The sequence below is a fragment of the Emydura macquarii genome, unplaced genomic scaffold (genome assembly GCF_026122565.2).
Source record: "Emydura macquarii macquarii isolate MOO-44397 ecotype Brisbane River unplaced genomic scaffold, CSIRO-AGI_Emac_v2 contig_2897, whole genome shotgun sequence".
In the NCBI taxonomy this organism is placed as follows: domain Eukaryota; kingdom Metazoa; phylum Chordata; order Testudines; family Chelidae; genus Emydura; species Emydura macquarii.
In genome coordinates, this window is record NW_027133034.1 from 45,917,336 (window position 1) to 45,930,516 (window position 13,181).

At 39.3% G+C, this 13,181-nt stretch overlaps 2 protein-coding genes across 3 annotated transcripts in view; both read right to left on the reverse strand.

Annotated features, from left to right (window-relative positions):
* The window catches only part of CCDC125 (coiled-coil domain containing 125), a 34,661-nt gene extending 28,605 nt beyond the window's left edge, over window positions 1-6,056 (reverse strand). The window contains exons 1-3 of one of the 2 annotated variants that reach the window (XM_067568906.1): window positions 5,572-6,056; window positions 2,108-2,465; window positions 264-322 (exon numbers count right to left, since the gene is read on the reverse strand). In XM_067568906.1, the coding sequence (XP_067425007.1) occupies window positions 264-322; window positions 2,108-2,426 (378 nt within the window). In that variant the 5' untranslated portion in view covers window positions 2,427-2,465; window positions 5,572-6,056. Of the gene's footprint in view, window positions 1-263; window positions 323-2,107; window positions 2,466-2,655; window positions 2,686-5,571 lie in introns of those variants that run through there. The other variant, XM_067568907.1, reaches the window with a different exon arrangement.
* Window positions 6,057-6,405: 349 nt separating this feature from the next.
* AK6 (adenylate kinase 6) lies at window positions 6,406-13,180 on the reverse strand. The gene is made up of 5 exons (XM_067568894.1): window positions 13,094-13,180; window positions 12,058-12,150; window positions 9,041-9,099; window positions 8,787-8,932; window positions 6,406-8,635 (listed from the first exon to the last, which is right to left on the reverse strand). The coding sequence occupies exons 1-5, from the start codon at window positions 13,119-13,121 to the stop codon at window positions 8,446-8,448; spliced, it is 516 nt and encodes a 171-aa protein (XP_067424995.1). The 5' UTR covers window positions 13,122-13,180; the 3' UTR covers window positions 6,406-8,445.
* Window position 13,181: the final 1 nt, after the last annotated feature.

The following is a 13,181-nucleotide window of genomic DNA, read 5'->3' on the forward strand; positions in this document are numbered from 1 at the left end:
CTTTATGCTCTTATCCACATACCCAGGCCCTCTGCAGCAATTCCAGGCCCCAGAATTGGAAAATCGAGAGGATACAGTGACCTTCAGGCTTCTAGATCCTAAGGCACAGAATTTTTTGTCTCCCAACTAACTCTCGGATTGACAGAACCCATGTTGGCCCAAAAGTTTTGAGTGATCTAAGAATTTCCGATGAAATAACATTGTACATATTTTATTACATTGTAATAAACATTTCAAAAGAAGCCATTAGGCCTAGTACTAACCTCTATTGCCTCTCGAAGTTGTTGCTTTAATTCTTCATTTGACACTTCAGAATTAGACTCTGTATAAAATTGATAAGATTAAAAAAAACAAAACACACATTCACAAAACTCCCAATTTTTTTAGTTTTCTTTACCTTTACATTGATAAGGGGACCTGTTTAGACACTTGATATCATCCTTGTAATTTTATACTGCTAAACAACACAGAATTACTAAATATTCTAAAACAGTATCTAATCTGGTCTGCAATATTTCTCATGTAAAGAAGCCAAAGTAAGAAAAAAGAAAAAGTTCAGCCACACAGAGATTAAATTAATTTCAAGTGTTCCTTTTTTCCAAAAAATGTTTCCCTCCAAATGCATTTTCATTGTGTTTATTTATGAAAAATGTGTTTCTAAATTTTCAAGACAACAACTAGCTACCAAGTGTTTAAGAACTCTAGTTTCATAGAATGTGGATGGCTTGCATGAGGCCTTGCAGGAGTACATATAGGGGAGCACTACATTGGATCCACTCATTCAACTTATATAGCTGGTTATTATGGACAACTGCTTTTTCTGATCCTGCAATGTGCTCCACTAGATATAGGTAGACCCCTGTGCAGAGGCCCAATGAATTCAGCACGGCTCCATGTGGGCTCAAGCTCTGCTTGCACGGAGCTCACTGCACAGACCCTTATCACTTAGAGTGCAAGCAGAAGCACTGTGAGATTGACTAGGAGTGCACAAGTCCTATAAATTTCACACTGATCCTTGCTGATCCCAACAAAAGAGCATTTATGTTGGACAGTTTGTCCCTCTGTGTTGGACGGGGCAGGAATGAGCCAGAGTGATTTTAGAACAAAGAAGTACCACTCAGTTGGAGGTAGTTAAGAATGACTAAAAAGAAGTTGGGGGGGAGGGAAGCATTAACTAGCTTACTATATTCACAGCATTGCCATCTTTACATAAAATTCAACACCCAATAATGAGGAAACAGAGAGCCGGAAACTCTTTAGAGCAACGTTTTAACTATGAGATTGTTCCTGAACTACAATTTCAACGAAATATCAAGCACAGATGTTCAATATTTAGCTGGAAATTAAAGTTCAGATACAATTTCAGGGATGATACACTTAAGCACCTTACAGGAACAAGGAAGTGGAATAGGACTGTCATTCCAATTCCTCCATAAACAAAAAATTATTCTGTCCCACCCCACACACACATCCTTATCATTTCCTGATCTCTTTGTCAAACCTCACTTTCAAAAGCAAAGCCCATTCCATGAAAGAAGGGCCAAAGGACTAGTAGCTGGAAGGGAAAAATCCAATATAGTTTCAACCCCTAACATTTGAAGAGTCTGGAGGGAGAGACCTGAGACCATCCCAACAAACTAAACTGAAATTACAGTCCAACGCATTTGGCTGCATTTATACAATATTTTGGTGTTTAATTAACTCCCAAAAGTCTAATGTAAATTAACATTTTTATTCAACAATTCATATAATCTACACATTCATCATTCCATTAATCATAAAAATATCTCAGCACTGAAAAGCAGTATCAGAAAATATAAGCAGCATAACTAAAAAGAATTCTTAAGCATTTATAGACTTCTGTGGGGGACATTAACTTTACAGTGATATGACATGAGCCTGAAAGACTGTACAACACTAATGTTGAAGATTGTATCAGTTAATGTAACGTGCTAACATTACAGGCACATAAAAATATTTCATTAGAGGTTCTCAAAATGTTTTAAATACAATTTAAATGACAACACCCTTGTGAGGTAGATTATCATCTCAATTTCACAAACAGAGAAATTTTTGGGGCAAATAATTAACTAGAAGTTAGTCTTACCAGAACTATTTTGTCGGCTGCATCTAGTAACGCCACTTATTCCAAGCTTTTTGGATGACACATCATACAAACCATTGCATTTTGAACAGTGAAAAACTGCAGCGTCACTTTCTTCCCCTTTCTTTAGCAGAAGCGGGGTGAAGATCTTATCAGACCCTTTTCTAGATCTGAATGTGTGCACATTTAAACTTTCCATTTCATAGACACCACCAGGTCTTCTACCAAGTCCATTTCCTAAGTCTCCATATGTCATGTCATCCTCTTCACCTTCTGAGTCTTTCTCCTCCTGTTTGCTCTGTAATGTGAACACCTCACTCATTGGCAATGCAAACAGTATCTTCTTCAGAACTCTATATGCCTATTTTGAAAAGGGAAATAGCCTCAGACAAAGTACCAGTACAGAAAGGAATGCAGTAATTTGTCTAAGATTAAATGAAAAATCTTGAGTTCTTAAAGCACCAATGTTTTCTGGATCCCAGAAGATGTCTACTGTGCACATGAACAAAACACACTAAGAATCATTCTAAGCCATTTGTCCATAAAATTACCTGTGAGGTATGCAAAACTGATTCCAGTAACTTGAATCTAAGATTAAACAAAGAGATTGGTTTTAACTGACTCAAAAGCAGCAGTTAGTTTGAGTTTGTTCAAAGTAGGTTTCTAATAACATAAATGCATATCAGTGTTCCTTTTTCTGCCAACGAGGCACAAGGGAACATGTCTAACTACCTACTCCCTAGGTTTCTTTACTTTAAAAAAAAAAAAAAAAAAAAAGTAGTAAAGAGGAAGTATCGTTATGTTTACAATTCACTACTTACAAGAGTCACATCAAGTACTGTGAAGTGGGTAATGTTTACTTCATGTAGAAGTGTAAGAAAAATTATTCCCTTCTGAACTTTCTTGAATGTAATGGATTCAGTTTTAATCAATTTAATACTATTTTCAGTTGAGGCTTGTTCAGTGCTAGATATTTGATTTGTAAAAATAATTAAACCTTTATAAAGAGGAAACGTTTTATATCCTTTCCTTAGTCACAGATCACCTTCATCTTGTGAACATTGGCTGACCTGGTAATACTTTTGCTACTACAATAGTTGCAAGCTGATGTAAACATTTCTAATCATATCCCATTCATTTGGACTTTACCCCTCAATTTTCAATGATTGATTTAGAATCAGTAATATGATTCTAAATAAATATGACTGATTTAGAATCAATTCATACACTATCCAGTAGGCTCTTTGTATAAATATTGACTCTTTATATTATTTATTAGAAAATGTAATTAAATTTCTAGTCACAGTAATTTTTTGAGAAAATAATGGATTGTTTTTTCCAGTAATGTTAGTTGAATGGCCTTCTGAACAAGTTTAACATTGCACCACGCTGCTTAGAAATTCATCTATGTATTGAATAAGAAACTCAACACACGCCTGGCTGTTTGAAAGTGACTTTGGGCCAAGAGGATAAACAGAAAAGTCTGTGTCTAATAAGTTATTTCTTATTAGACTCAAATTTATAAGTGTATGTCTTCACTGCCGTCAGATCGATCTATCCGGATCGATTGAGCGGGTCTTCACTGACTGCTCAATTGATCCAGAAGTCGACGCATTAAAACCACTCCCTCAAGTGGAGTAACACTGCATCGACGGGAATGCATTTCCCATCAGCGCAGCACAGTGAAGACACCATGTAGAAGAGGAGCTATGAAATCGAGGGGAGTTACGCAAGCTACTCTGTGTAGCATGTGTAACACCTGTCGACTGCTGCCGAATTTCCAGGTAAGTGTAGACCTGGCCTAAGACTAGAGCAGATACTCCATATGGGGTAAATTCCTACTGTTTAAACAAGGACACCTAGAAAGACGATATGATACTTAGTTATTATGGTGAAGTGAAGGGCATATTAGAAGTACCATAGTAATGAATAAAGTGTTGTGACTGTGCTGTGATGAGGTCCAGAACAGGATGTACCACAGAACTGAAACTGCCCAATAATGACAATTGAATACTTTAGCTGGCTACAAACCATGGTCTATAACTTCTTTAGAACGTAAGAACACAACCTCTGAGAGCCATTCATAGGCAGCCCCTGATGTATAAGCAGCTATGTTAAGAACATAGTAGCTCATTTTTCTACCATATTGAATAAAAATATTAAAGCTCTCAGATCACTGTAAATCTTGTAGCCAGTTACTGTTCAATTAGTGCTTGTGTGCTGTAGCAAGTTTCACAAGAGGGACAAACAGCTAAAAGACTTTTTTTAAAACTAGGTTTCTGCTGTTTTTTCCACTTTATAGTTTATAAAGATCAAAAAAGGGGTTTTAGGATTCTCTCCCCTGCCCATTTTTACACTAAAAATACAAGTCATGTCTAGCCTATATGGCTTTGTTTACATTGGGAATTAAAGGTCTGAAAAATCCTAACTGTGAAGCTCTACCACCAGTGGAATGGATGGAGATTGCAGCATTGACAAGGCTTGAGCATTTTTACTACATGGAGCCCATTTTTAGTGCCTAAGTCTATGTAAGCTTTGTCTACAATCCAGCCTCCTCTGTTGCACCTGATGGAAACCACATGTGTGTGTGTATTTATATTTTAAAAATCCGCCTATAAACAAAGGACAGAGAGTCTTCCAATCTAAACAAGTCCTGAATTTCTAATTTAAAAATACATAGACAAGTGTTAACCCTTTTAAGTCTTCTTTATATACTATAACACCAAAAAAGGATTAAGAAACCCATTTTTCTCCTTCTGCAGGGCACCTTTAAATAGCAGCCCGATGCAGAAAGTCAGGGCCAAAAAAGGTATTCTGGTCAACATGCAGGAGTGAAAAAAGCAGGTGGCTGTAGTGATGAAGCACTGAATCCTAGCAAGTGCGCTGTGCAATGAACGAACGCCCAAGAAACCAAACCCTCTGCGCTCCCCTGTGCGTGCACGCGGGTGATTTCCTGGGAGGGGTGGGGGGAGCGAGGAAAGAAATCACACCTGTGCGCAGAGGAGCGCGGCTCCGCACTCAAACTCGGCAGCATCCCTCAGGCTACCCAGCAGCCCAGAACGCTCGGCAGCACCCGACCCCGAGCCCTGCGCGCGCACACCCACACATCAGCACCCACTGGGTGTTGCCGCTTCATACTGTGCAAACTCTGTTTCATTCACACCTACCCGGCCCGGCTGCAGCACCCACGCAAAGGCCTCTCCGGCCTTCCTCCTCCCGCCCCCAAGTCCCCAGCCTCCCTGGAGCGCCCACCCGTGCAGCCCACCGCACCCCTCGGGGGCTCCGAGTCCCGCCGCCTGCTGACTCCCAGCCCAGGGCCTGGTGAACCGAACCGCCCCAGGCGGCGCCCCTGCTGCACCTTCCCGCCGAGGGCCCCGAGCCCGGCGACGGGAATCCCCGCGGAGTTTCCCCTCCACCCACCGGCAAAGGCCCGACAGCGACCACCTCGCTGCCCACCTTCAACCAACCTGGGTCTTAGTGCGCGCTGTCTCCACTCCGCACCTGCAGTCGTCCTCGCTTCCTCCTCTGCGCCGGTGGCGGCCCCTCCTCCCCCGGGGGCAGGGCTTCAGTCAGTGTCCGGCTCGGCCAGGGCCACCCCCAGGCGGGCCAGTGCCGCGCGCAGGGGCGGCGCTCCTAGCGCTTGGCGGGGTGCTTCAGCTTGGGTCTGAGTGGGGCAGGGCGGCACAGAGAGAGCACGAGGCAGGGCAAGGCGGAAGACTGCCCCTCAACCGTGGGCAAAAAGCAGGCAGAAAGTAGCCAGCAGATTGCTGCAGTACGGGCAGGGGCAGAGCTGGGCCTGTCCCCGAACTGCCCCATTAGCATTTATTACCTGCTATGCCAGAGACACAAAGAGCTCTATAGGCACAGATGAGATATAAGCAATTACTTATGCTTCAGCTGAAGGCCAAAAACTAGCCCATGAGGTTAGAAGTTCCCCATGGAGAGTGGAGTCCAGAACAGACACCTAGTTGTGCTTTCTTGCAACTTCTGATGCATCTGCTGCTGGCCACTTTCAGAACCAGGATTCTACATGAGATATGCCCTGCACTGATGTCCTATGACAATACTTGTAAGACAGGAGCCCTAGACAGAGCATCTAACCAAGTTCAAAATATTCAAAGAGCTAGGGAGTGGCTGATGATATTTGCAATGAAGAGTGAAATGCAGTACAGGAAAAGCTAAAATAGATGCAGAGGTATACAAGTTACATCTCTGTACCAATCCATTGTCTTTTCCCTTGAAAATATAGTTCTGGATGTTACATTCCACAAATCTGATGTAAGTAAAATAGACCCAGTTAATTCTTTTTATGTTAATGTACTTTAATTTTCATGTTCTGAAAAATACTTTACCAAAACAAAAACAAAAAAACAGCCCCAATTTCCAGAAAGGACCAGTACTAAAATGTAGTTTCAGAAGCTATACATTATAATACAACTTTTACGTACTGGCGACACCCAAAACTGACACCGTTTATAGAGACAAACTTTCTTAAAACAATTCTTATGCAATATTAAATTCTTTGCTTCAAAAAAGCAAACATGAAACTAGATATTTAGAACATTCCTTAAAAAAAAAAAAAAAACTTGACATAGCACATGTACAGTAAACAATATTAGATTCTGGATGACTTCTAAATTTCTTTATACCCACATACTTTTCCATTGCTGAAAATTAAGAATGTCAATATCAATCTCTAATAACTAAACCACTGCAAGGTTTGGCCCCAATTCCGTAAATGAAGCTTCATGTGGGCAGACATTGCTTGTTCTTCTCTGTGGGTGGACCACTATTGAAGGCAAGGACCTTTGTCTAGAACACTGATTGCCCAGAATGATGCTTTCCCATAAGCTCGCAATACTCTACTGTAACGCAGCAATAGTTGATGCAGTGGTTATTTTTCAAAATTGTAATTGAAAACATAGACCCTTAGATATTTAACCATAATATTTTCACAAGAAAACTCCCAAGTAAATATACCATATTCTTGGGAAGTTTAGCAGTGAATAAAATAATAAAACTTTACACTTCTATAGAACCTTTCCATAATGCATTACACTATCCCTGTGAGTGAAGGAAGTCTAACTCCCATTTTACATATGGGAAACTGAAGTGTAGCAAAGTACACAGACTTGCCTAAAGTTACACAGGAAGCCTCCAGTAGAGGTAAAAACAACCCAGAAACTATGACAGCAATAGTCACTTACTCTATCTAAAAAAAAAAAAAAAAAAATCTCTTTATGAAAGCACACAAACTTGTTTGTTCAGATTGCTTTGAAGGACCACAATGCAATCAGTTAAGACATTTTTCCTCTTCTAGTGGATGCTAAATGTAAGCCACTCTGTGGCAGTTTCTTAGCTTGTAAGAGTTTGCTTGAATAAGGAACCTTGTGTTCGATGGGAATGTAACTTTCAGGATCTGACTCAAAGGCTTCACACTCCACTATGAACAAACAAGATAAACCCACCCAAATTAAAAACTATCCTTTCACACAGATCCAATCAGATCATTTCCATGCACAGAGGCCCCTCAAAACAGTTACAGTGAAACCTATGAATAATAGCCAGCAAAGGTCCTATTAGTTTTCTAGCTGTAACAACAGCTAAATGCATAATGCAGCACAATTAATAAAGAGGAATTCTTACAGAGACTGAGATTTAAGTGGCCATTAGGACAGGTGACCACAGGCAGTTAGCTCAGGTTTCACTGGAGTCACTTAGACCTGTCCTCAAACAGTAATTCACATTCCCCTTTCCACAAAATTTTGTACTGCAGCTTCTTTAAACTTTACATTCACAAAAACTTTAACATTCTCCCAAAGGGAATAAAATAAACCATTGATCATTTTAGGTTATGGTATAGAGAAATATTTGAAGATATGCTTCCCTGTGTCATGAAGAAGCTTCTGTTTTAAAACATCTATGCATTTGAAAACAGGTCACAAAAGTCATGCATTTCACATATCTACAATGAACACAAGCCTTCAAATATATACTCAAAGCTTCACTCCAGTATAGCTTGGAGCATTCTCTAATGTTAGAATAGTCTGTGTGTGCTCTTGACTTCCCTCTAAAACCATTTTATAATATAAATCCTAGCTTTTCTCAGTACAAAATCCATCCTTCAAGTGGTTGGCATTAACTATGTCAGATTCCAAAATATGATCAATCACTATTAGGATTCCTCTGTTTTTCTCAGATTAAAAAATTCTCATTGTTTGATTGCCCTTCAGTGATTAAAAAAAGGTTAATTTACCATGCAACAATTATGAATTTCATTTATTGAATAGCCAGAATATCCAGAATAAAAAAGGTCCAACATGTTCCTTTTTCCTCAGATTTCAGTTGTTGTCTTTCACCCACTGCTCAAACCACTGTATAATCTGATCTAAATTCCGTTCCAGGTCCTCTGGCGTGTTACTAGGCAACTGGTGTACAATTTCTTCTTTATAAGATGACATCGCCTCTTCATAAATAGTCTGAAAAATCTCACATTGAATGTTGTCCTGGAGTTTTTTCCCTTTGTACCCTCTAAACACACACAAAAAAAACACTTAAATAAGCAAATATAAAAAAAAAGAGGACTTGTATCATCATTTTATATAAATTCAAGGTTTTGTACTCTTGAAAAGCTCTTGTGAAGCTGCATGACAATTCACCTTCACTTACTCCACTGATTTACCTGCTTTCAAGTCTGTCATACAGAAATGAATTTTCAGTGCGAAGTACAAATACTATATGAAACCAGCGTTCTGGGAAGAAGTCACAGCCATGATAATCAACAATAACTCCACCGTCACTTATCTTATCTTCTAGTTCATCAATTACCTACAGAAAAGTCAGACAAAGGCACAAGAAAATTAGAGGCAGCTTCTTTGTAATTAAAAGAAAAATCCCAAACCCTCCCAATATGCTAAAAGTTCAAGTTGGACTCACTCGGTCTTCATCCAAAATTGGGCATTCATATTCCTCATCAAAACCTTCATACAATTCCCCTATAGAAAAATGAGTCCACATTATTTTGTGAGTTAATGGTAGTCATTTGATAACATATTTTCTATTGGTTATCAATGTGTGATTAACATTAATTGTTTATTGTTCAGATTCTTTAATATCTATTGTATAGAATTTTTTCAATAAAATATAAATACCATGGATAAAAGCATTAGCTTGAACATTAAAGCAGGGTGGATTGATTTAAATCAAAGCAATTTAAATCACTGATTTTAATCAAGATTTAAATCAGCAAGCAAGAAACCTTGTTTTAAATAACTGATTTTAATCGTGTTTTGCATTTGAACTTTAGTTATTTCCCTAAAGAAAAAGTTAATTGGTACCAACCAAGAAGAATCAACATACTGATTTGCAACTAAATATGGCCTATACACTAAATTTGGTGCTTCTTTTTTGCTTATTAGGAGACCCACCTCTTCTGTACACATGTATTTAAGCATTTATATAACTTAATTTACATTTATCCAAAGTCTTAAGTTTTACAGTTATTATGTTAGAATATGGTTAAACATGCATTTCTTATTTACTAGATGATTAATTTATTTGTGATTTGCGTCAGGCTCTCTAGACTAAATTTCAATTAAAAATGCACAAAACCAGCATTTTTTTTTTTTAATTAAATGAAGTACCTTAAATGTGTTGGCTATATAAGAAAAAGGTTTATCAAAACATGTTTTGCATTTAAAACTAACTAATGTATTAAACAAAGGAAGTACTCTCTGTAGTTAGTGAATTGAACGGATTATTTCTGGTCTCCATGTCCTTCAAGATTTTAGAACTGGTAGATCTCATCTTGTTGCAGCTAGTTTTTGATTCTTAGCTTGGAAGAGGAAAACAATCTTTCCTCCCTTTTCAGCTTCCAAATAGTTTCTTAATTTTGAATGAACACTGACTAGTGGTAAATATGCCAATGGCCTGTGTTGGGATGTTTGATGGGTTGGGTTCTGAGTTACTACAGAGAATTCTTTCTTGGGTGTCTGCCTGGAGATTCTTGCCTACGTGCTCAGGGTTTAACTGATTGCCAGATTTGGGGTTGGGAAGGAATTTTTCTCCAGGGCAGATTGGCAGAGGCACTGGGGGTTTTCCACCTTCCTCTGTAGCAAGGGGCACGGGTCACTTGCTGGTGCATTCTCTGTACCTTGGAGGCTTTAAACCATGATTCGAGGACTTCAGTAACTCAGTCATAGGTTAGGAGTCTATTAAAGGAGTGGGTGAGTGAGGTTTTGTGGCCTGCATTGTGCAGGAGGTCAGACTACATGACCATACTGGTCCCTTCTGACCAAAAGTCTATGAGTTGAATAAACTGAAATGAAGAAAATATTCTCTCTGCACCTCAGAAGAGGCTACTGCTGTCGAAAGCTGGCTTAGCACTTCAGTGAATTCTGGTTCTAGGTGCTCAGCCAATGACATCCACCAGTTCAGTGGTCTGGCTTTTTTTAAAACTTGTCACAAGTATTAACTGCTTAATATTATTTCTGGTATTTAATTTAAATGATTTTAATGGATCATAGTAAGTTTAGGCCTTAACATAGGTTGTCAATTTAAACAGAGTTTATTTTTTAAAAAATCCTGTTATTAATTTAATTAAAAAATCCAATTCACTTTTAAAATAATAGATTTTTATCCACCCTTCATTAAAACATCTATCATGCCACAAGCCTTTTAGCACTAAATTATGCCTCTACATGACACAGCTGCTCAGGGAAACAAGAACAAGAGGTGAACTTGTACAAGGGGAGGAAATATGGTGAGCAGCTGCTCTTATTATACCTTTAAAAAGGTTTGGTTAACACTTTCCCAAGTTCCAAAGGGGTAGCCCTGTTAGTCTGTGTACAGCAAAAACAATGAGAGTCCTGTAGCACATTAAAGACTAACAAATTTCTGCAGGCATAAGCTTTCGTGGGCTACAACCCACTTTTTGCAGCCCACAAAAGCTTTATACCCACAGAAATTTGTTAGTCTTTAAAGGTACTACAGGACTCGTTTTTACTTTCCCAAGTGTTTATCTTTCAGTTGTCACTGGGCCTCATCCTGCAACCCTCACTCCTGTAAGCAGTTATCACTAATGCAAGTAGTCCCACTGATTAAAAAAGCTCAATCCTGCATCTCAATCTGCACAGGACTGGGGCCAGAGGGACTATTTGCATGAATGAGGAATGCAAGACAGAGTCCTGAATTTGTAGAAAACTTTTACATTTGAGAAATAGTGCATCACATAATTAGACTGTAAAGTAACACCTATGCTCAAGAGAGCAGGTTAAAATTATGCACAAGAACTTGGCTTTAGCATCTCTTGATCTGAGTGCCTTACTGTGCAACCTTAATTTTCTCTTAATATAGTTCTTTGAATAGAATAAATACATACATTACTAAGCACTAAATCCCATCTTCCATTTATACTGGTGAGGAAGATAAATAAAAAGATGGGAGAGGAGAATAGGCTGCCAAAAAAAAAGGCATTTGCTAATATACCTATTCTCCTACCCTGGCACTTGTCAGCACTTAGGAAGGATTTTGCCCTAAAATGCCATCAAGAAACATTTGGAGGGATTGAGGGAAGGAAGAAAACAAGGGAAAGAGTAGCAAACATTCTTTATAATGGACATTGGTCTGAATTGCATTTTGTAAATGAACTCAGTGCGATTGATAGATACACGGTCAAGACGGTAGCATCCTATCAGACTATTTATTTAACAAGGAATACTTATTATTTTAACAAGGTTAACGTGAACACAAGTCTGGTATTTATCGCAAAAGAAATGATTACAAGCTCTCCTAAGTGCATCACCTCCATCAACCCACTCCCCAAAAATGTATAGTTGTGATTAAGCAACAATAATGTACATTTAATATGTACCTACCTACTGTTTTCATGTCGGTCTTATACAAAGTTAATATGTTCTAAATTCTCCAAGAGAGTATTCTGTTATACAGCCTACCTTCTTTTGCCAAATCACCCACATTAATGTAGGTCATCCCTAATCTTGCTGCAAGCTCTTTGCCCAATGTAGTCTTCCCGACACCAGGAGTACCTATAAAACAAGTTATATAAAGTGATATTTTATTTAATTCAATGTCATTCATATAATTTATTTGTATCATACCTAATGTAAGTACTTTAGCAAATAAATACATTATGGTACATCACACTCAAACTCATTGATAAACAGAAACACAATTATGTTAAAATTACTTAAAAGAAAAAATAAAGTTTAGATTTAAAGGAACCAAGTCAGCTGTGCAGACTTTAAAGGGCACAAATGTCTCTTTAAATAAGTCAGTCAAATAAGTACACCAAAAACCTTCCACAACAAAATAACCACCACCCTACACCACACCAACATCTTATAGCATAGGGAAAGGAGAAACTTTCACAAGCAAATATAAATCTGAATGACATTAGCAAATAAAAGCAAAATCTGCTTTACGCTATGCAATTAGACCCCAAACCGAATCTAGTATCATTTGGTCATGGAAAACTCCTAGCAACCGTCTGCCGAAACCCTGAGCTTGAAAGTCAGCTGTCAGACTACTTGTGCGAATGCCATTCACGGAAAACAACTGATGAGGGGAAAATTCCTCGGTCAGACGTATCAAAAGCTGATAATGGAGCTAACACAATTAAAAAATAGGTAACAGGTCACTAGCCTTTGCAACCATTAAGCCACTCAACCCAAGGCAGTTCCCTAGTTTCACGACCCCTCCGATGCCCGCTGGCAGGGCCAGAGGACGGACGGACACTAACGTTTTCAGACTCGCCTGCGCAGCTTCGCTGTGGATCTTGCACTGACTGCTCAGACCAACAGCGAAACCGTCTTCACTCAATGACCGCGGGCAACGTGGCGACCCGCGCCCTCGGCCAGCCCGGCGCAGGCGGCGGGGCAATTCTGCGCTGCCCCTGGATGTCAGATCACTGCTCCGGCAACGCGGGCACAGCGCCCGCTCCCCTCTGAGCTTCCCCCCAGGGTCCCTTACCCGTCAGCAGGATGTTGGGCCGCCGCATGTTTGCTGTCTCCGAAGGCTCGGACCAAGCGGACGAGTCACCTAGGAGACACGTGAGCAC